This window comes from Pectinophora gossypiella, chromosome 3, assembly GCF_024362695.1.
Source record: "Pectinophora gossypiella chromosome 3, ilPecGoss1.1, whole genome shotgun sequence".
NCBI classification, from domain to species: domain Eukaryota; kingdom Metazoa; phylum Arthropoda; class Insecta; order Lepidoptera; family Gelechiidae; genus Pectinophora; species Pectinophora gossypiella.
The window spans coordinates 605168-627718 of NC_065406.1; the positions used below are offsets into that span (position 1 = coordinate 605168).

Below are 22551 nucleotides of genomic sequence, written 5' to 3' on the forward strand. Positions count from 1 at the left end.
TGGCGTATTTTTAGGTGATTTTTGTATACATTAACATCACCAAAGTCAATTAAGTGACTTAATTTCGGTAATTTTACTTATCCAATGGTGCTGATTACAGTACGCAGTATGTAATTTTATTTTAAGTTTAACCTGTCATTTTCTTATTCGCTGAAAAAGAAAGGGACGGGTAATCAACAGGTCAGGTAGTCAATTTTAGGCAGAAAAAAGCCCTTCCAAAATTTTATATTGGCTAATAACCCGCATATGCATATGAGCGAGATGCCTATTTTATTCGCCCGGGTTATTCATTCATTTTAAAATTAACAGTTGTCAGCCATCCGTCCCTTTCCTTTTCGCCGGGTAAGAAAATGACAGGTATAACTTAAAATAAAATTAGGATGTGTCTGCAGGAATCGGGGCCATTAGCTGTTAGATCTATTAATAAAGAAGAGAAACAGAAAGAAACCGTATCACCTGTACCTTACATACATAGTATAAAGTTTAGAGTTGTTTCGGTTTAGAATCTGTCATTGTTTACTGATCAATCGGAACACAAAACATGATGCATGAAGTCTTTGATGAGAATGGAGAAAGCGAAGGTGGTGTGTCAGGATCGTCATAAGTGGAATTCCGTGGCCTCTGTCTACTCCATCGGGAAATAGGCGTGATGTTATGTATGTATGGAACACAACATAGGGTTGTAGGTAATTTCATAGCTTTAAAGATGAAATTATTCGAACGTCGATTCGCTTATTTCGGCGCTCAGTCAAAGGCAATCAAACCAAGAAAAAAAATCTAAATATTCTTAACAAAAGAAAGTCTCGAAGCAGCTGACATCTCGAGATCACGTCACTCACAGTCACAGCGGACAGATATTGTGAAGTAAATATAAAGTAGACGAATACATCACGAAAACAAGTGTCTGGTTTGTGACTATTCTTATGCATACGGACACGTGTTTGAGAATGGAATTGCCAACTTGCGCCGATTCTTTCTCGCGTCAATTTAGGTAAAGAATTTTTGTAAACTTAGGTCTGTTACCTTTACCCGCAATAGATTTACGTGATGGAGTATGTATATAGGCGGTTTTTATCTTTTTCTTTTGAATCATGTAATTTTGAGTTTGACCTGAGAAAAGTAGATCTGCTCTTTTTGTATTTATGGCTTTGATAGTTTGTTTTAGCAACTCATTTAATAAGAAGCTAGCCATTCTTAAACGGTTATTAACTGTTCACATGTTTTAGCAGGTGTATGAGGTTACCTTTAATGGGTCTTTATTCAGTTGGCAACACGGTTAACTTTGAATCGTTAACTTTTATGTATTAGTATGTTTATACATTTTTTAAGTTTACGCGATTATAATTAAAGCACATAATAACGGGATTGTGGATCTACCTACTCCACTCCAATCTCATCAGTCATCCCGTGATCATGGCACTTGCAACAGTGTCGAAATATCGGGAGTCTCATCTCCTCATTTAAACACGGTAAGAACCCGTTATTATATGCTTTAATTATTAGTATGTTTTATGTCGAACGTCTCATCCGTCTAAAACTAATGCAGCTTTCCTGTATCATCACTAATTTAAGAGCCACGCTCTTGTCGGTGTAGCATTCTCTATTCCTGTCTATCAAAGACCAATTCCTTCACCTCCTTATACGACGTATAGCCGAGGAAAAATAGCTGCAAGAAAAACCTCGGCACAGGGCCCTAGACGTTCTCAAACAATGTTATAATACAATTTCAGTAATTTAACAACGACATAAGCTCACGACTATAGCCCAATTGGGGTAGTCAGAGGTACATCCATCGTGACTAAGTACCCACACCTCATCGAACCTTCTGTTAGACCAACGTGATAGGTGAGCCGTATCGCCGTTATGATCAAGGCAACTGTGTGTGGTATTAATATTAGTTCCTAGACTGTTATTCCCAAGCATTCCTGGCTAAGCAGTCACTAATCTCTCTTCAATTGCCCCAACAGGTACACCAGTGCCCAAAGGCACAGCAGCAGCAATATCTCCAGTACCAGTGGTGACAGAAAAGCCCCTCGGGAAGGGCTGGTGGGAGTGCACAAGACACATTCCGCAGATATTTGTTCGTGGAGAACATGTTGTACTAATCAATGTCGTGGAGCGATGATGCTTCTTTATAGTTATGCCAGCCTGGTACTTTTTTTGCTTCGGATTGAAAAAATATCACCAATTTACATAAACAAAATAATATATTTATTATTTATTTATTATAATAATATTTATTATTATATAAATATTATTATTTAATATTTAATTATTTAAATTGGTGATATTTTTTATTTATTACAGTTTCACTATTTCTGTTGTATTGCTTTTGATACTTTTCATACTTTTACGTAATCGAAAGATAGACAGATATGTTACTTATAGATTTAAGACTGTACTTATAGCTCCTTTGAGCTTCAAAATTTATGTAGTTTTAAGCTTTATGTAAGGAGAAACGTTTGTAAATTGGTTACAAATATACTATGTAATAGTTAAAAAGATTTTTTTATTTGTCACTTTTATCAGAGTAGCTGTTAAATTCAAGTTAATTACACACATTAAAACCTCATATTCTGTTTATTGCTTGAACAAATAGTAAAAGCAGTTTACACAACAATAGTGTTTTTATCGTAAATAATTATAATTTAAAAGTTAATTCATAAAGTTGAAAATAACATAACACCATTCACGATTTTCGGTAGTCACACGCCATTTTCACAGAATTGTCGTCGCCAAATAAAAATATACTCTTACAATGGCTGTTTGGGTTTAAATTTTCATAAAACTCCACTCTCCAGTGGTGGGAAACCTGAACAATGGGGTTACAATGTAAGGTGGTATTTAAAATTAATTAGTAGGTATTGTTTTGCTATTATATCGAAGTGTCTTGCCAAGGTGTATCCCTGGCCCTGAGTAACGTATGGTCAAGGTTGTGTACATAGATATAAATACTCTTTGCTGGGTACTTCAAGAGAGGAGGCCTATACCCAGCAGTGGGTGGAGAGACTCCAAAAGGACTTTCTTCTTTTATTTGGCCAATTAGAGTACAGTAGGGTTAAAAAGGCCACATCAAAGCAATCTATCTACGTAGAAACGCAATATCGCTGTTTGACATTTGTTTGCATTGCGCACTTACTTTTATATGCGCAAATGTCAAATAGCAATATTGCTTTTTAGATGAATTGCTTTGACGTGGCCTTTTAACCCTCCACATAAAATAATGTTTATAAGGTGTTTGATTTGGTTCACAAGAATCTTGCTAACCAAAATTAATTCCTCGAGTTTTCTGCATTTAAATAGTCATTTCTGGACGTGTTAACATTCATTAATTTTGAACTCTTCTATTTTTGCTTCTTCGGAAGATTGAAGTACTTGCCTACGGGTTGATGACCCCATATATTTACCACGAAAATTTCATGTTGCGATGGCACTTAGTAGGACAACCATTTCCTATATTTAAACAACCTATATGAACCCTTAGTAGCTCCTTAGAACTAACAAATGTTAAACGGCTTTTTGGCGGGAAACGTTGGGACAGTTGCTTTCTTCGTTGAGTAATCTAAATAATTAATACGAAGTGGTGTTTTGTGGTTAATGATCGCATTAAGTTAGTCGGAAGACATTCGCGAGTGTTATTATATTGGAGTATTCAATGAACAAAGTGCATCTGCCTATTTTCGCTTCGTGCCAGGAAGCCGCTTCATAACTCAAAACTTTATGCGGACTTTTGAGTTAATTCGTTTGGGGTTCGCAGTAGGAGTCTACTCCGAGGGTGGGGGCTTAGGTTTCATCATCATCACCTTTCATCATTTCATTAATCATCAAGAAAAAAAATACGTCAGACATGGCTGTATGGGCATAGTTCCCTTTGCCTTACCCTTCGAGGAAAACAAAAAAAAACAAATGTTAAACGCAGTGACATTTAAAAAGTAAACAGTTTCAAATTAGGAATCCCGTGTGATTGAGAGGTGTCTACCGCCCACCCGGTCGACCTAAGCTCCGTCGGTGCTCTGGACCGCCGCCAGAGGGCGTTGCTCCGGCCATTGTCTCACATACACCACCACCGAAATGTACTAAAATAGATCCCATATCACTCTACAAGGTGTGTGTGTACTGTCGTGTAGGAAGTACTTGTCTTTGATCTAAGCGTTAGGTTGCACATTTTGTTTTGGTCTAGCATTAGACTGTAGGGGCCATGGCTGGTTATCTTTGGCATGTCGGAGAGGTCAGAAGTAAACTGTTGGATCTGTGTTTGATGCTCTGGTAAACTGTAACAGCATAGTAGGATGCATTGTATTTTATTTGATTTTCACTTTTTTATGACAGTCTGTGCTTCTACCAAGGAATGCCTTCGAGAATATGCGTTAGTTATACGAAAAGCGGACTGAATAGATTTGCAGAAAGACATATTTTGTAGGAACACAGACAAAAAGGATCGAAATAACACAGGTATAAATTAAATTCTAGTCCAATCCCAGTTTTCTATTTCAAAACGCAATAATATCGTAAGTTCTTAACTCGAGCACTCTAGTACTTGTTACGATCTCATAACAATATACAGTTAAGTACGCAATTTGCAATATAATCCAACTCCTAGCCGTACATACCAGAGCCCTTACTGATACGTGCTATTTATTGTTTACCATTGGACCCTATACACGGAAGCGCGGGTTATAGCCTACGCATTGTTCACCACAATAGTTTTCCCATTTTCTCCCAGGGCGTCGCACGCAATGACCGCACCCGGCCGTCCGTCGACCTCGCCGCTATTCTCCACACACCGCAAAAACTCACGTGGAATAAAACCCACTCAAACATACATCACCGCTCTAATAACCAATCTCAATGCACATTTTAAACTAACTACACGATGGACGCGCAACGCCAATCCGTATTTTTAACAGCAATCAAAATTGTTTCCAGAATCGTCGTCGGCTTGTAATTTTCCCGTGCCGCGTTCTTTCACGCCATCGCATTCGAAATACGAATTTTTAAGACTTTTTTCGCATATTTTCGGTCAGTGTTTCTGCAATGATTTTTGGCTTGGATACCATTTTATTGGGCTTCTTTGGTTGGTAAATGAATGTAAATTCTTAGCGGATTCTTCAAATTTTCTAAATGAACTGGCTCTTTAACGTGGTTCAATCTTGGAAATAATGTATTCATTAATCACTAGTGTGTATTTTCGTCTCGTTTGTGCAACCGACAAATAAATATAGACATTTACAAGATTTTGCGCATGCGAATCAGTGGACAAAATCCCTTATTTGTAAACAAGTATAATTAAAACTATATTACGCATTTTAAAAATGTCAAGAAAGATTCTGTCCACCCGGAAGGTCTCCCGGTATCGAACCTTCACTGTTGAACTTTTAAGACCACAATTTGACCAGTTCAATATGCAAGAGTCATCAATCATCATTAAACAGTGTTGAAACAAAAGGTGAAGGAACAACGCTGGAAATAAACCATTGCGTCCATAGACCTTGTATAACAGATAGACAACCAATCTCTGTGAAAAAGTGTTCGCGGCGCATCTTGTTACAAGCGACGGCATGTAAAGACACTCTACAACCGATATTGCACTTTATATTCAGCCATAACATTAAAAAAAAAGGAAAAAAAAAGAAAGGAAGAAAATTAGAAATAAGTCATTTACTAACGCATACTCGTCTGAGTCAATGGTTACTTGGAATAAAGTCTTTTTTTTTAATTAAAGTTTGAGGGAACGAAATTATACTATTTACATACTTAAATTAATGTATTGGTATGTAGAACACGGTTCGGAAAAGAGTGTTCTTTTAGAAGAACTCCTTAGAGTCTTTAGGATGTCAGTGATTGTGCCACGAAATTACGTTTTCCTTTGATGATATGTTTTAAAGTGGACACCTTAATACTTGCTTCTCAAATTCCATAGCTACTTTACCGACAATGGTATATTTTATGTGATAGGCTGCCATTTTATCTTTACTTTTTGTAAAATACTACATGAAAAATGAAAAAATGAAAAAATATTTATTGCTTAAACCAAATAAACATAATTACAGTAAATTGGGATCTCCTAGTAGGCAAATTAATTTACCTGTGTCAGGAGTATCCACCTCTTACATATATGTATTACATTTTAACTGGTATTTTCGGTTCCAACCGCAGCAAAGAAAGGAGTGAAAAAAAGAAAAGAAAACAATAATAATAAGAAAAGAAATCAATAAGCAAATAAATTAATTACCAATTACAGTTTACTGATGAGTGTGTGTGTGTATGTGTGTGTGTGTGTGTGTACATACAAACGTATTTTTGATAAATAGCATAACATACTTAGGTTTCTAGCTTTCCTGTGATAAATCTCCTTGCATAAAATATCGACTATCATAGTCGATATTTGATGTTTCCTCTGCAGGTTATAATGCACAAGACGACCTTTAAATATACAATCTCGGAGCTCCGTGGGTCGTAAAGCTGGTGGACGATTGGAGAGCAAAGTTAGAGTAAGTACTTATGAACTATTTGCTCATACTCGTATGGCGCGCGTTTCGCGCTCACTGGCCCTTCCAACTTTTTCCTTCTATTCCGTGGTATACCCTGTACACCTCTGCCTACGGCCTCCGTGGTCCAGTGGTTGAGCGTTATGCTCACGATCCGGAGGTCCCGTTTTCGAATCCCGGTGGGGACAAATCACAAAAATCACTTTGTGATTTGGTTAGGACATTACAGGCTGATCACCTCATTGTCCAAAAAGTAAGATGGTCCGTGCTTCAGAAGGCACGTTAAGCCGTTGGTCCCGGTTATTACTTACTGATGTAAGTATGTAGTTAGGTACATGAGTCATGTCAGGGGCCTATGGCGGCTTAGTAATAACCCTGACACCAGGGTTGATGGGGTTGGTAATCTACCTCACAATCCACACGATAGAAGATAGAAGAGTGCCTCTGCTTACCCTTTCGGGGATACAGGTCTCATGTTAGGTTTGTAATTTTACTCATCAACCCATTGCCACCCATCACGTTATACCCCGCAACCCTCACCACGCAACCAATCATCTCTGATTGATTGGATCATCATCATCATTACGACTCATTAGCGATTGCGGCCCTTGTGTTTGCGTATTGTGTCCGGCCTCAGGGTCAGATGCGCATTGTTTCGGAGCTAAGGTTGCGAAAGGATACGGAGTAGCTGGTTAACTGCCTCCGTAGTCCAGTGGTTGAGTGTTGGGCTCACGATCCGGAGGTCCGGGGTTCGAATCCCGGTGGGGACATATCACAATAATCGTTTTGTGATCCCTAGTTTCGTTAGGACGTTACAGGCTGATCACCTGATTGTCCAAAAAGAAGATGATCCGTGCTTCGGAAGGCACGTTAAGCCGTTGGTCCCGGTTACTACTTACTGATGTTTGCCGCAGGTAAGTACAGAGATAAAATATTACGCCAGAAGTTGTACATACCTGAAACAAAAATAACATTTCGTTAAAAAAGTGATTCATAACTTATAATTATATTATTATAAAAATCAGAATTTATTAGTCTTAATTAAATTCTAAAACTGAAAATATAAAAATGGGATTTATTTAAACTTATTTATAATAAGGGAATTACTAAGCTTAGCTACCAACAAATTCTTTGGCAAACGAGAAGACATTTATATACCTACGAATAAATAATACGATTTATACAAATAGTTCCACATTTTATTTTAAGAATCAAAATATTAAGAAATAACCATAAAATCCTATATGTTATTTAGAATAAAATATTGTGCAAGGAATAAAAATAAATATTCTATTTTATTAGAAGACGGCTATTAAAAACGCGAACTTTCTCTTAGGATGCGCGCGTTAGTCAGAGAGTATAAATAGTACTATTGCGCAACACGGACGATGCACCGATGCGCTGGGTGCACCGCGGAACTGCAGTTTAAACACGGTTAAAGATTTCAAGTTTTTTTATTTACCCCAGTGATAACTACTGATTAAAGGAACTCATCATCAATTTAAGAGCCACGCTCTTGTCGGTGTAGCATTTTCCCTGCTGCTTTTTTAGGGAAAATAGGGCAGTGGTTTCCCTCTTGCCTTCCGCCCCGCAGTACTCTGTCTGACGTAAGTGGGATGGCGCCCAGAGTAGTCTATTACAAAGCCATACTAGGACTCCTGTCCTCCGCCTCTGAGTACTGACAGTTACTATTCAGAGGCGGAAAAAATATCAGTAAGTAGTTCTTTCTTGGGAGTAAACGCTTTCTTGAGATCCACGATCTGGGAATCCGTTACAGCCCTGTTCGGAGAATGCATGGCTTACATCGAAGGGGACTTTGAATCCCGGGTTGGGCTCTAAACCACTGAACTAGACTTTGAGTTTGAATCCATGTTTGGATTACTTATAGATAATTTATGTCACGCGGTTTATATTGTGTCCGGTTAATGGTAATAGTCTCGCTTCGTATTATAATATAGAGCTTAAACACAGCTGGTGAGGAGTGAGTGTGCATACTATACACCTCTGCCTAGCCCTTCGGGGATACAAGCGTGGTGCTATGTTATATTGTAAAAAAATTAAAAATAATGAAATGAAATAATAAATAAATGTAAATTAAATAAATAAATAAATGAAAAATGAAATAAATAAAATGAATAATTAATTGAATAAATGAAATTAAAATTGAATCGAATTGTGTTATGATCTGAGATGCCGTGATAGACCAGTTGGAAGAATTTCTTTATATAAAAAAATCCTATATAAAACTTACGAACCGAGCAGTAGGTAGGTAACTTACCTACATATCGACAAACTTGTTTTTTAATGTAGTGCATACGACAAGAGTTCAGACGACCAAGGTTGGGCAAAGAATAGTAGATGGCATTGGGCACATACAACCACCAGGAAGTGTCACCTTGTCCACCAGTTAGCCTTATGTGTCTTACGTTTGCGATCAAGCTATTTACTTCTGATTCTGAACTGTGACTTGTAATTCTTTTAATGTGGCGTGAATTTCCCAACGGTGAATCAACTATCGATTGGCGTTTATTGATGTGATGTTATATGCGATAATTATACGTTATAGTCTTGGATACTGTTTAATTAATAAGACACGAAGTGCGTAATGTCAACAAATGTCCAATAGCAATATTGCTTTTTTAGGTGAATTGATTTATTGTGGCCTTCTTAACCCCCCAGATTAGCAGATGGCAACTTGTTTTATTCCCAAATGGAGATATCGCAAGACGAACTGAGTACTCACACTTCACGGTTTTCTAATAATTTTCATGGTTTTTTTTTATAATTTATATATTTATAATTTTAGTAGAGAGACACCTAAATAAGTGTGAAATTAAATGATTTAATTTTTCGACCGTTTTGTGTTGGTTCAACAAATATTTAATGTTTAATTTAGAGGTACGATTTTTGTAACCTGTTTTAATAAATAGGTTCTTATTATTAACTCGGGAGACTTATCACTAAGTACTTATTTAGTTTTTAATTTTATTTTCTTTGTATGTCAATCTTAAGATTTTAGTGTTACTCTTTTACAAACCCTCTCACACACACAATCACGTACAACTACATTCCACACAAAGAGAGGATCTTTTTGTTTTGATAAGCCATTAATTAAAAACTTCTTTTTTTCGATAACATAAGTATGTATACTAGCGAGCTTAACATAATATAAATATCCAGGAGAGAGGCATCATAGGGTGTAATACAATTATTTTTATACTTAGTCAGCTATGGTACTTACCTATTTATATCTGTGTCTAATACTAAGCTATGTTTAAGGAAAGAATTGTACCCACTTTTTGGCAATAAATATTATTATTATTATTAAGATACCATTTAGTTCTATTCACCCTTATACGGATTAGAAGCGTAACATATACATGGCCGGTTCGTCTCTCTATTTAAAATTAGAATAATAAATTTCTATTCCCGTGCAAAAAGCGTCACAAACCGTCTGCAACTCCGCGTAACTGCAGTTACGGTAGCGGTGCATCTGGGCCCGGCGTTTTACTCTTTTTGTATTCGTTCTTGCAGCTAACTCGGCGGCTGCCTGACCTATTTGCTCCAAATAGCCGCAGCCCAGCCGACACGTGTAGCATGGAACATGCTCCATTCTTCCTCGATACTCCAACAGCTTTCCAAGACTAATTACTGAACAAACCGACTCGGAACTTAAGTGCCACAAAAGGGGAATATTGAAGTTAGTCTTAATTTGTTATTTATTATTATAAGCGTCTTTTAATAAACTGATGAATTATTTATCAATTGAATAGCAATATGTTTTATTAAAAAAATCAAATTTGGAACACTTTATTCTACGTATAGACACTATTGACCATCGAGAAATCGGAATTTTGAATTTAAACACATTTCCAGAGAAATAGTAGTAAAATAAATAATTGTATTCTAAAATGCAATATTTATAAATGGAATGTTGCCGTTAAAGAATTCCGTGTGGAATTTCAGATTTCTAAATTTGGATCGTGTTGTGTTTAGGAGTATCAGGATAGTTAGACGAGTGAATTTTGGTACTTTTAATTTGTAGCTTTAGTGTAAGTATAGTTGTGTTGTGTTGTGTGTGTAGTTATGAGACAATAGATTTTTTCAAAAGTTTCACGCGATTAAGCTGGAAATGGCCTTGCAATACAACTTATAAGCAATATTATAAAATACCTAAAGTATTATCTATGAAGCCGTATAAGGCAACTTAGTTTGGTGACCCCAATCTGTGCAATGAGTATTTTCTGCTAAATATGCTATTGAATTAATCCGCGGGTTTGGTGGTGTAGGGCTTCAGTGAAGGGCGCGATTTGATACTTGAATAGTTCGATTTGGGTCGAAAACGCAGGGTCATTACTTTCGGTCGGTTTATAACTTGATGGTAAGTGACGATGCGGTCTAGGGCGGATCACGCTAACCTAGCAAATGCCTAATAACTCTAGCTTTTAAGACTCCCATATTATAATGAGTTGGAATAACAGAGGATGGCAGGCAGTTACAATCCTTCGCAGTTCGCATCAAAAAGGAAGAGGCAAAACGTTTAGTGCGGAATATCAACTCTATATTATGTACTACCATCATCATCATCATGATGATGATGATCATGGTGGTGTTGTGTCATCTAACATGATGGACTAATGTTATGGGCGATAGGCTGATCCCTTATCACCATAAGGTTCATCATATCCAGCTTACGACATCGTATCAACAGTGGCTGCAAGTTGTCTTTGATTACTTGTGGCTCTGCTCACCCCATTAGGGATTACGGGCGTGAGTTTATGTATGTATGTATGTACTACCATCAAGATTTGGTAAAGAGGCCACAGAATTTCCGATCTATACTAAAAACTTATTGGTTTTGCAATTTGAAAGCAGCATTTTGATGAGAATAATTATCTTTAGCGAATCCTTCAAAATTGCAGAGGATTGCTAATTACAATACTAGAGGTAAGCCGAGAACAGCCACTTTTCATACAAATTCCTAGTATGGATATATGTATTTCCACGGGTAAACAGCCCATCGTCCATGTAATGGTCTGATCACCTATATAGGTACATCCCACTGCAGCACTGCGGGTTGTTGGACGAGTTTATGGCTAATAGCCGGGACCAACAGCTTAACGTGCCCTCCGAAACACGGAATTATCTTACATTTTCGGACAATCAGGTGATTGAATCACCTGCAAGTGATTTCGACAATGTCCCCATCGGGAAACGAACCTGGATCCCAGATCGTGAGCCTAACGCTGTAACGATTCGACCACGGAGGTTTATATAAAAAGGACGAAATCCCAGCGACGCAAAGTATGCTCAACAATATCACGAGTCTCAACTCAACAGGAACAAAAACATTCCGGAGGCTGCGAGGGTCTTGCTTAAAAGCCAACCAACAGGAAAATAATACAATTAAAAGAAAAAACAATTAAAAAAATAAATTGAAATGTTCAAGTCAAACAGTGGAGTGCTGGCACGTTTCAAACACGTGGCGTTTGTCCTTTGACACGTGGCGAGTTTTTCGGCTTCACCAGGGGCTTAGGCCAAGTTGAAAATGATTACGAAAAACGACATTGTAATCGAGTAAAATGTAGTGCTTCTATTTTCTTAATGCCCCTCGGGAAACGTCGTATTTTGGAATACAAACTATGAAAATATATGGGACTGATTGTCACCTTTTATCAATCTTTTAATTTTTTATCACTGTCGACTTATCACCTTATGTCCATTCCATACATTTTTATCACTGTCGACTTGTCACATTTTGTCAATCCTATACATTTTTATCACTGTCGACTGGTCACCGACAAGACGCTACGACATATGGTGAGTTTTGCTAGCAAGCTATGTCCGTCAAAACCTCTCCACTCCCCATTTCTCGAAATCTTCGAACATAAAGTAGGCAATAAATTATTGAATATAATTTAATGTCAATCCCATAAATTTTTATCACTGTCACTGTCGAATGTCAATTTTTTTGGGAAGTCGGCTAGGGCCCTAGGTGTCGACTGGCGTCTCCATAGTCTTAGTGAGATATGGCCCATAAATGCCTATTCATTCTAGCATTTGTATATTACAAGAAAGAATATTAAACATGATAATTACCTAATCCATACTAATATTATAAATGCGTAAGTGTATTTGTGTGTCTGTCTGTTTGTCAGTCTTTTACGGCAAAACGGAGCGACGAATTGACATGTTTTTTTTAAGTGGAGATAGTTGAAGTAATGGAGAGTGGCATAGGTTATTTTTTGTCTCTTTCTAATCCCCCACTTCTCTAAAATGGGGGGTGGAAGTTTCTAGGGAGCATTCCGCAATTTCAACGTACATAGCTAAAAATTGGTATGCGGGTTATTATTTTGTGACTAACAAAAGTCATTTTTCTTGGAAATCTGCCCCCAATCCCTTCAAAGAATGGGTTAAATTTTATATGGGTCTTTTCGTAGTTTTCAAGGAGGAAGGTAAAAATTGGTACATTAGGAAAGGGGAGCCGTGTTACCCCAAATTTAACGCAAGCGAAGCCGCGGGCAAAAGCTACTGCTAAATAAAACCATCTTGTCACGAGTTACGCGATCAACGCAAGACTTTTACTTTTAACCGCGGAAGAGTCAAGTAAATTGCCACGGTAACAGAAATTATTCCATTATGAATTAAATTTATTTATGTGAATGAGTGCGCAAATTAAGTGGTTATATCTTTGACAATCATGCGAGATTTTAGAACAATTGTGTCGTCGTTATAAGCTATTTATATGTGTTGTGTTTAGAGAAATGGTTAGCATGTAAGTTCGGTTTCTTTAAAAATGTTGTTGAATTCATTTCCAGATTAAATGTAGAGTGATTCGGGATATTGAAAGCTTCGTCTTTCTCGTCATGTTGTTTCTTTGTAACCTAATTTCGGTCTTCTTCTTAAATCGTGTGGGTTGTGTTGTGGATGACCAGCCTCAGCAACCATGGTGTTAGCTACTTTCTGTCATTTATGTTTGACGCGGCTTTTTGTAGATTTTTCTCGGGTGACATGCGATTTCGGTCACTATTAAATTTCATCATCATCAATTTAAGAGCCACGCTCTTGTCGGTGCAGCATTTTCCATGCTACTTTGCATTTTTTTATGCTGCGGGGCGGAAGGCAAGAGGGAAACCACTGCCCTATTTTTCCCAAAAAAAGTAGCATGGAAAATGCTGCACCGACTATTAAATTTATATGAAGGTTTTTGTTACACTAAGTATTTAATCAAGTCAAATCAAATATACTTTATTACTCAAATTCAAATTCAAAAATATCTTTATTCAGTAGGTAACATAGTTACACTATGAATCGTCAATTTTACATAACGAACGTCTCATCCGCCTAAAACTACTGCAGCTTCTCACAACCTGTATAGCCGGGGAAAAGAAGCTGCAAGAAAAACTTCGGCACAGGGCCCAACACGTTCTTTAAAAAAAAAAAACATAAAATATTGGTATACAATTGAGTAATTTAGCTGCCTAATATCAGTTCTCAGACAGTTAATCCCATGCATTCATATCTTCTAAATAATCACTAACTTTATAATAACCTTTTTTGTAAAGTTTTTGTTTAACTACTGTAACAGTTGAAAGGCAAATTCTGAATGTCAATGGGAATCTTATTGTAAAAACTTACTCTACTACCCTACCACTTATACTTATATTTTCTGCTCTATATTTCCCTAAAAAATAGCATGAAGAATGCTACACCGACAAGAGCGTGGTTCTTAGTGATATGGCGATAAGTACTTTATTACACACAAACATTTATAAAACAAAGAACAACATAATTATAATATTTCCCCATTTTCTGTACCTATATGAGATATACAAACGGGCGCCATGAATATACGGCCAAAAATCCTCCATTAATCCAATCACACGCAATTTTGACAGAACTTCTCCTGCAAGGCTAACATGCGTCATTTTGTCACGATCATTTTATCGATTCTGACGATATAATTATGCCGTTTTGTCGATTAGTGCTAATATGTGAACCCAAATAAGTCATGTCGTTCTGTCAAAATACGATCAAAGTCACGTGGCACGCATGTTAGGGAAAAAACAAATTTCTCGATATCGACAAAATCTATCGATCGATAAATTTATCACGTTGCGCTTGTTAGCTCTGCCTAGTTAGCCAAGTTACTATAGCATTTTTTTTTGTAGTTTTCGTTTTCATCTATCCTCTGGTGCCGTGCGCTGCGCGTGCGCATCGTGACGGCGACTGCTTTCACCCGCGCTTCCTGCTCGTCGTATACAACACGACACCGCATTATGAGCTATTTACACGCTTTTTTTCGCCAAAACGTGAAATTACAATTCTCGTTTAATTACCCTTATTATTTCTTTTTTGCGAACAATATGGAATAAATGCGTGTGCAATGAATTCGTGTAAATGATAGGATTTTTTTTTATTTGTTATGGAATTGCTAATTTTTGTATCCATTGTTTAGTAAATAACATATTTGTTCGTATAGCGCGTAGTTTTAAAGCCGTTTCTAATAATATCATCATCATCAGCCCATTAACGTCCCCACTGCTGGGGCACGGGCCTTCCCTATGGATGGATACGAGTAGGGAGATCGGGCCTTAAACCATGACGCGGGCCCAGTGCGGATTGATGGTTATTAACGACTGCTAATGCAGTCGGAACCAACGGCTTAACGTGCCTTCCGAAGCACGGAGGAGCTCGATATGAACACCTTTTTTTTATTTTTGTGGTCACCCATCCTACGACCGGCCTTTGCGAAAGTTGCTTAACTTCAACAATCACAGACCGAGCGCGTTTACCGCTGCGCCACCGAGCTCCTCAAATACTCTAAATAATACAAAACTAAATATCTGGCTATTTTAAATTTCGTAATTCCATTTGAAGACAGTGCTCTACAAATCTCAAACTGACATAACATTATGTGGATGAAGAAATAAGCTTGTTACGTTGAAAACTTTAAGACGATATTTATGAGTGCTTATACTCACTGCGCAGTAAATTAAATTGGTAGGTACCTACTGCAGCGCACTCGGTTGTAATTAATGCAATGCATCAAAAGCTCATTGAAAGTCGGACTCAAGTGATTGATCTAACTACATACAAGTGTTGTGCGCGTGCGCGAGCCCGCAGATAGACGAGCCGCATTCCTAGTTGAATTACTACACTAGACTGTTGCGAACCACAGCCCTTAGAGGCCATTTCTCCAACCTGCCCGCGTTATCTCGCATCTTGTACGCGAAACTCCATACAAGTCTAACGCAAACCCGCGCGTAGCAACAAACGTCGCAAAGAGACTCGCATGCTCCGGCGCAGTGAAAGTACTTTCGCGCGCTCGTTGCCCCGGTCGTCGAACTTCGCGCGCGAACGGGTGCGCGCCATACGTTAGAAGAGGACAGCTATAGTTTTCTGAGGAAAGCCGTGAAAAGTCGGGTGCATGCGAAAGTCCATCAGGAAATCGGTTCGGTCGTTAAAGCGAATTTTATACGTAATTTGAACCCATAAACATTTATAATAGAGTCGAGATTTATGGTTTTTTTATTTGTTGCAGCAGTTTGGCGGATTTTCCTATAATCAATCAAGCGGGCTTCCTGTTGGATGTCCTGTTTATAACGAGTTGCGTCTAGTTAGAACCTGTTTGTTACGGAGGAAAGTCTGGTTTTCCATGCATTTTCTCGGGGTCATTGTAACTTTTATAAACACAGGCTCAGATGGCCGGGGTCGTTGCCCTCTCGTGGAAAACATTGAAACCTCACGGGCCCTGCTATTTGCAAACAAATCAATACAGAGAGATTAATTATAAAATATAATATAAAAAAGTAAGTAATCTTTCAAGAATTTGTTGAACTTTTTAAATCTCTGTGCGATTGACTTAGTCACGTGATAGAGTATGTAACCTATTTATATTATGGTAGCTATTATTATGTAAGTACTAATCGACTATAAGATATTATATTTTGTATAACATGATAGCAATCATCATGATATCGATTCCTTTATTAAGAACACAACTAACGTAGATTGGTTTGGACACATAGAGCGGATGAAGGATAATAGGATTACTAAAGAAGTATATAAAGCGAAGGTTGGTGGTAGGGCTGGCAGAGGAAGACCTAGAAGGATGTACATTAACCAAATTGGAGATGTCCTTAGAAAAGGTTCAGTAAGATCTACTCTGAACCGACGTGCGTGTATGAAACGATTGATGAGTGTGGAGGAAGCAAGAGAAGTATGTCAGGATCGAAGCAAATGGAATTTCATAGTTTCTGCTTACCCCGGTGGGAAACAGGCGTGGGTGTATGTATGTATGTTATAAAGGACTTCATAGAAGGAAAAATTGAAGGAGGGAGAACATTTATGAAACAAATATAAAAGATACATTGTTTTATGTTTACGCGGTTATTATCATAATTAAAACACACAAAAAATGATAATATTATGAAATATCGGGAGTCTCATATCCCTATTTCAAACGCGGTAGGAACCCGTTATTATGTGTTTTAAATAGAAGAGATGGTGCAGGTCGTGTCGTATTTGGAGGGAGAAGAGAGAAATGGCGATTACTCCACCGACAAGAGCGCAGCTCTTAAATAATGACAGAGATAACATGATATAAATCCTAAGACATTGTGTTGGATAACTGGACTTCTTATGTACAGTCATGTGCAATATAATGTACCCACTTTAGGACTCTGTCGCACTAACATATTTGACATTTAGTGAGAGTTACAGTTCAATATGTCAAAAAAGTTAATGTGACATGGTACTAAAGTGTATACATATTAATTAATGCTCGTGACCGTAATATGATACTGTATTCAACTTAAGACGTCTGTAACCCCGAAGGGGTGTGGCAGAGTTGTACAGTATATAGAGATCTGTTAAAATTTAGGAATACTCAACAGTGTTGCCGCTTACATTTGAGCTTCTGGTTTTCATCTTCATTCAGTGGTTTAGAGACCGAATCGGGATCTACTCAATCAAAATATTGAAACCTTTATTTTATCGTACTCATTTAAAATCTCAATCTTTCATTTTTTTTATATTTTTTTCCTCACCTTATGGTTGTCTGGAAGAAATCGCTTTAAGCGATAAGGCCGCCATTTGCCATGTACTTAGTTAAGAGACTTTTTGTAATTATTTATTTTTATTTTGGTGCAATAAAGTGTATTTGTATTTGTAAATATCAACGAATCAATAAAAGTATAAGTTTGTTTTGTTTAGGCTACCAGCCGTGTAAATTGTGCAATAATTTATTATTTACGGCTCTTTGAACGCTAGGTTTAAGTGTTAGCAATAAAAAAGAAATAGAGAAAAAGTGAAGCTGTTCCACCTTGTTTTGTTGTTGAAGTCTCGCCGTGGTAAATTTTGATTTTTATTCTGTATTACGAAAAAAATACAATTTATAAGCCTTGTTCGGATTTAAGCTGCTGAGAACTTAGCCTCAACAGACTAGATGTTGTTTTTTTTTACGATTAATGTTGTGTTCTTGTAATTGGCTTACAAATAAGTATTGTTTACTTTTTTAAATTATGCCCTTGTCCTTTTTTTAACAGCCTCCGTGGTCTAGTGGTTAGAGCGTTAGGCTCACCATCTGGAGGTCCGGGTTCGATTCTTCATGGGGAACATTGTCGAAATCACTTTATGAGACTCCTTTGTTTGGTAAGGACTTTTCAGGCTTGAATCACCTGATTGTCCGAAAAGTTAAGATGATTCCGTGCTTCGGAGGGCACGTTAAGCCGTTGGTCCCGACTATTAGCCGTAAAAACACCTCCACCAACCCGCAGTGGAGCAGCGTGGTGGAGTATGCTCCATACCCCCTCCGGTTGATTGAGGGGAGGCCTGTGCCCAGCAGTGGGACGTATACTTATAGGCAGTTTATGATATTACTAACATAGATATAAGACTTTTGTTACTAACAATTGCTATGGAAAAACACACGAAACAAATTTTTTTTTTTAATATAATGGAAATAGGCTCGCCTCCCATACATGGGATGCGGGTGTATCTAAACTACACCCCTGCCTACCCCTTCGGGAATACAGGTGTGATGTTATGGTATATTACATTTTGTAAGGTAACTTCAAATATTTACACTAGGTCACTGCACTTACACTGAATATTAAGGGCCTTAACGCACTAAACAGCACGATGGTTGCGCCACCAATGTGGATATTATTCGGAATACGGTTGACGGCAACACATTGGTTGCACAACCAGGTGAGGTATAATAAGACTGTATAAAGATTAAAACTGTGTACATGTATTGTAGGTGGCGCCACTGTGGTGTCTTAGTGAGTAGGGTCTTTCGTCTACATTCAAATTAACATCTTTAAAATATTACAAACACACACACATACATAAACTCACACCTATTTCCCACCGGGGTAAACAGAGACTATGGAATACATTTCCACCACCTGATTGATAACTGATCATGTGATTGACCGAAAGTAAGATGATCCGTGCTTCGGAAGGCACGTTAAGCCGTTGGTGGTAATATTTACTGATGTAAATGAGTAATCGTTACATAAGCCACGTCAGAGGCCTTTGGCGGCTCAATCATAACCCTGACACCAGGGATGATGAGGCTGGTATTCCACCTCACAACCCACACGATAAGGAAAAGAGATTTCCACCATACATATCCACCCCATCCATCCATCCATACGTTCATTTCCTCCATTTTTCTTTACAATAGTCAGAATAAAAAAAAATCACAAAAAAACAAAAAATCTTCAGTGAATAAGCCAGTGGCTGAGTATATTGTAGTGTTGCCGCTCGATAGCGCCCTATCGATAGTTTTCAATCGAACTATCGATAGTTTACCAAAAACCGATAGTATCGATAGTTAAAAGATGAAAAACTATCTAATACTATCTATCGTTGCTTATCAATAGTATCGCCAAAAAAGAGCTATCGATACTATCGATAGGCCTATCGGTTGGGTAGATGATTTTGGCTGTTTACTATCGTTAGTAAAACTATCGCTTTTTCGGCAACACTAGTATATTGAGTCAAAGATTTTTCGTCAATATCTTACAAATTCTGTAACAGTAACAAAACATAAAAATACTTTAAGCACAAATAGAACAAGGAAGTGAGTGGATTTATCTATATTTACTTGTATATTCTATATAAGTGCTGCTAATTCCAGCACACACCATCTAATTTTAAATTATACCTGTCGTTTTCTTATCCGCCGAAAAGGAAAGAGACGGGTAATCGACAGGCATACATTTATGGAATACACGTCAATTTTAACAATTTAAATAACCCCCTCAAATATTTACATAGGCCAATAACCCGACAGAATTAAGTTACTTAATCCAAAATAACAGTAAGACAGAATTGGTAATCCACCTCACAACACACACGATAGAAGAAGAAGCAACTGTTTAGAACTTACGGTTTAAAAAGGCCACATGGAAGCAATTCATCTAAAAAGCAATATTGCAATTTGACATTTGCGCATATAAAAGTAAGTAAGTACACAATGGAAACAAATGTCAAATAGCAATATTGCTTTTTTAGATGAATTGCTTCGATATGGCAATGTTAACCCCTTTGACTCTTTGTGTTTATATATTTCGCCCTGTAGCGCAATCAAAAAATACTTACATTTTCTTTTATAAAACGCATATTTACGTTATATAATTATTTTTTTTATTACGCCAGTAACCGTTGAGATTCTGTGACTTGCGCCGGAGTCGCCGCCGGTTCTAATTGTCCGTCGAGAGTGAAAGCAGAGAGTGTTTTAATAAAACCATTGTGAGATTCGTTTTGTTTTCCCATTTCTCCACGCGGTATTTCTAAAGATCTATTGAGGGTTGGCCGAGGCTAAAGTTATTATAGAAGGCAATATGCACTTGTTGCCTACAAGTATGGTGGTAGATTACCAGTCTGTCAATCTTATAAATAGCCTTTTTGTGGGTTGCGAGTTCAATGACCAACCTCATCACCCCATGCACAACGTGATAAAATTATCGATCGATCCAATAAATTTTGTCGAAATCGATAAGTTTGTTTTTCCCCCTGACATGCGTGTCACCGCCTGATTTTGTTCGTATTTTGACAGAACGACATGACTTATTTGAGTTCATATTTTAGCACTAATCGACAAAACGACATAATTATATCACCAGAATCGATAAAATGACCGTGACAAAATTTTATCACGTTATGTATGTTAGCCCTGCAGGTATCAGGGCTACTATTCAATCAATCAATCAATCAATCATTTATTTCCAGGAAACATGGTGGTAAAGTTCACAATATTACATTTAGGCATTTACATTTATTTATATTACATTTTTTTTATTTAATGAGCCGCTAAAGGCCCCTTACATGGCTCATATTTACACTTAAGTAAAATAGTAGCTGGCACCGACTGCTTAACGTGCCCTCCAAAGCACGGATCATATTAATTTCAAACAATCTAATCACAAAGTGATTTTTGTAATAATTTCCTAACCGGTATTCGAAACGGCCTCTGTTGTCTAGTGGTTAGAGCGTTGAGCTCACGATCTGGAAGTTCGGGTTCGATTCCCGATGGACATTGTCGAAATCACTTTGTGAGAAATCCCTTGTTTGGTAAGAACATTGCAGGTTTGAATCACCTGATTGTCCGAAAGTATAAAATGATTCCGTGCTTGGGATGACACGCTAACCCGTTGGTCCCTGGCTACAAGCCCAAATACCTCCACCAGCGCAGCGGAGCAGCGTTGTGGAGTATGGTCCATATCCGATTGATTGAGGGGAGTCCTGTGCCCAGCAGTGGGACATATACAGGGTGTTAGTGACATCGTAACGAATACTCAGAGGGATGATTCAGACCATGATTCTGAGTTAATATCAAGTGGAATTTTCCGTCGCAAAATTCATGATTTTTTTTAGCTTTTTAAAATTATTTTCAATTCTATACTTTTGCGATGGAAAATTCCACTTGATATTAACTCAGAATAATGAGCTGAACCATCCCACTCAGCATTCGTTACGATGTCACTTACACCCCATACAAGTACACACAGGTAGCCATACAAGTAGGTATGGGTGTTAATGACACCGTAACGAATACTGAGGGGGATGATTCAGACCATGATTCTGAGTTGATATTAAGTGGAATTTTATGTCGGAAAATTCATGAAAATTTTTGTGATTTTTTAAATTATTTTCCGTTCCATACTTTTGCGACGGAAAATTCCACTTGATATTAACTCAGAATCATGGCCTGAATCATCCCTCAAAGTTTTCGTTACGATGTCACTAACACCCTGTATAGGCTGTTTTTGTTATTTGCTGATTCGAACCGGGGGCCCTGTCCTGTGATCTGTGTGTCTGTGATGTGCACGATCCTGTGATCGTGAGCCCGACGCTCAATCACTGAATTACTTTACTTAAGTGAAGTGATTATCTAGTTACAACAGCAAAGGTGTGTTATAGAATTAAGTGAGTATTTGTAAACACGTGTAAAGTTCGTGTTAATTCGTATATTTTCGTGTGTTTTCGTGTCATTTCGCCCCTCGTGGCCGCGACTCTGTTAACATAAATAATACCCCAACAAACTAATAGCACGTGTAACTACATATCGAGTATTTACCAGATATACCCTTTGATTTATAAAATATATATTACGTTACTATTAAGTACCTATAATATAGGTATAATATAGTTATATTATAACAAGTTATGATTTATTTATTTCAACTTACAAGGAAAAACATTTTGTTCTTTAAATAATTTGAATTCAATTGTTTTCAGAATACTTATAATAAATTAGAATAAAAATATAAAATTGCAATTAATTATTTCCTCATAAAAGACCACTGATTTGTGTTTGTCCTGTGGGCGTACAATTGACTTTTTAAAACAATATTATTTATGAGAGAGAATTTTAAATTAAGAATAAATATTTTAATAGTGTTTTAAAAACAGATTTCGTTTTATTGAACCTGCCAAGATTCCACGTTGCAACATCACAACCATTCATTTCTTTTTCAAACTTGCCTGGAAATGGGCACGTAAGTATATATGAATTCGGCCCGGTACAGCTTGGTACCGGATACGCAGA

General features: G+C 37.4%; 2 protein-coding genes across 3 annotated transcripts in view; one reads left to right on the forward strand and one right to left on the reverse strand.

Moving 5' to 3' along the window:
- Positions 1 to 2182, forward strand: part of LOC126382242 (U7 snRNA-associated Sm-like protein LSm11) — a 51578-nt gene extending 49396 nt beyond the window's left edge. Inside the window, exon 4 of the mRNA XM_050032049.1 lies at positions 1968 to 2182. Within this exon, the coding sequence (XP_049888006.1) occupies positions 1968 to 2125 (158 nt within the window). The 3' untranslated portion in view covers positions 2126 to 2182. The remainder of the gene's footprint in view (positions 1 to 1967) is intronic.
- LOC126382221 (ecdysone-induced protein 74EF) overlaps positions 1 to 22551 on the reverse strand; it is a 275974-nt gene that overhangs the window by 220068 nt on the left and 33355 nt on the right. The gene's annotated exons all lie outside the window — the stretch shown is intronic.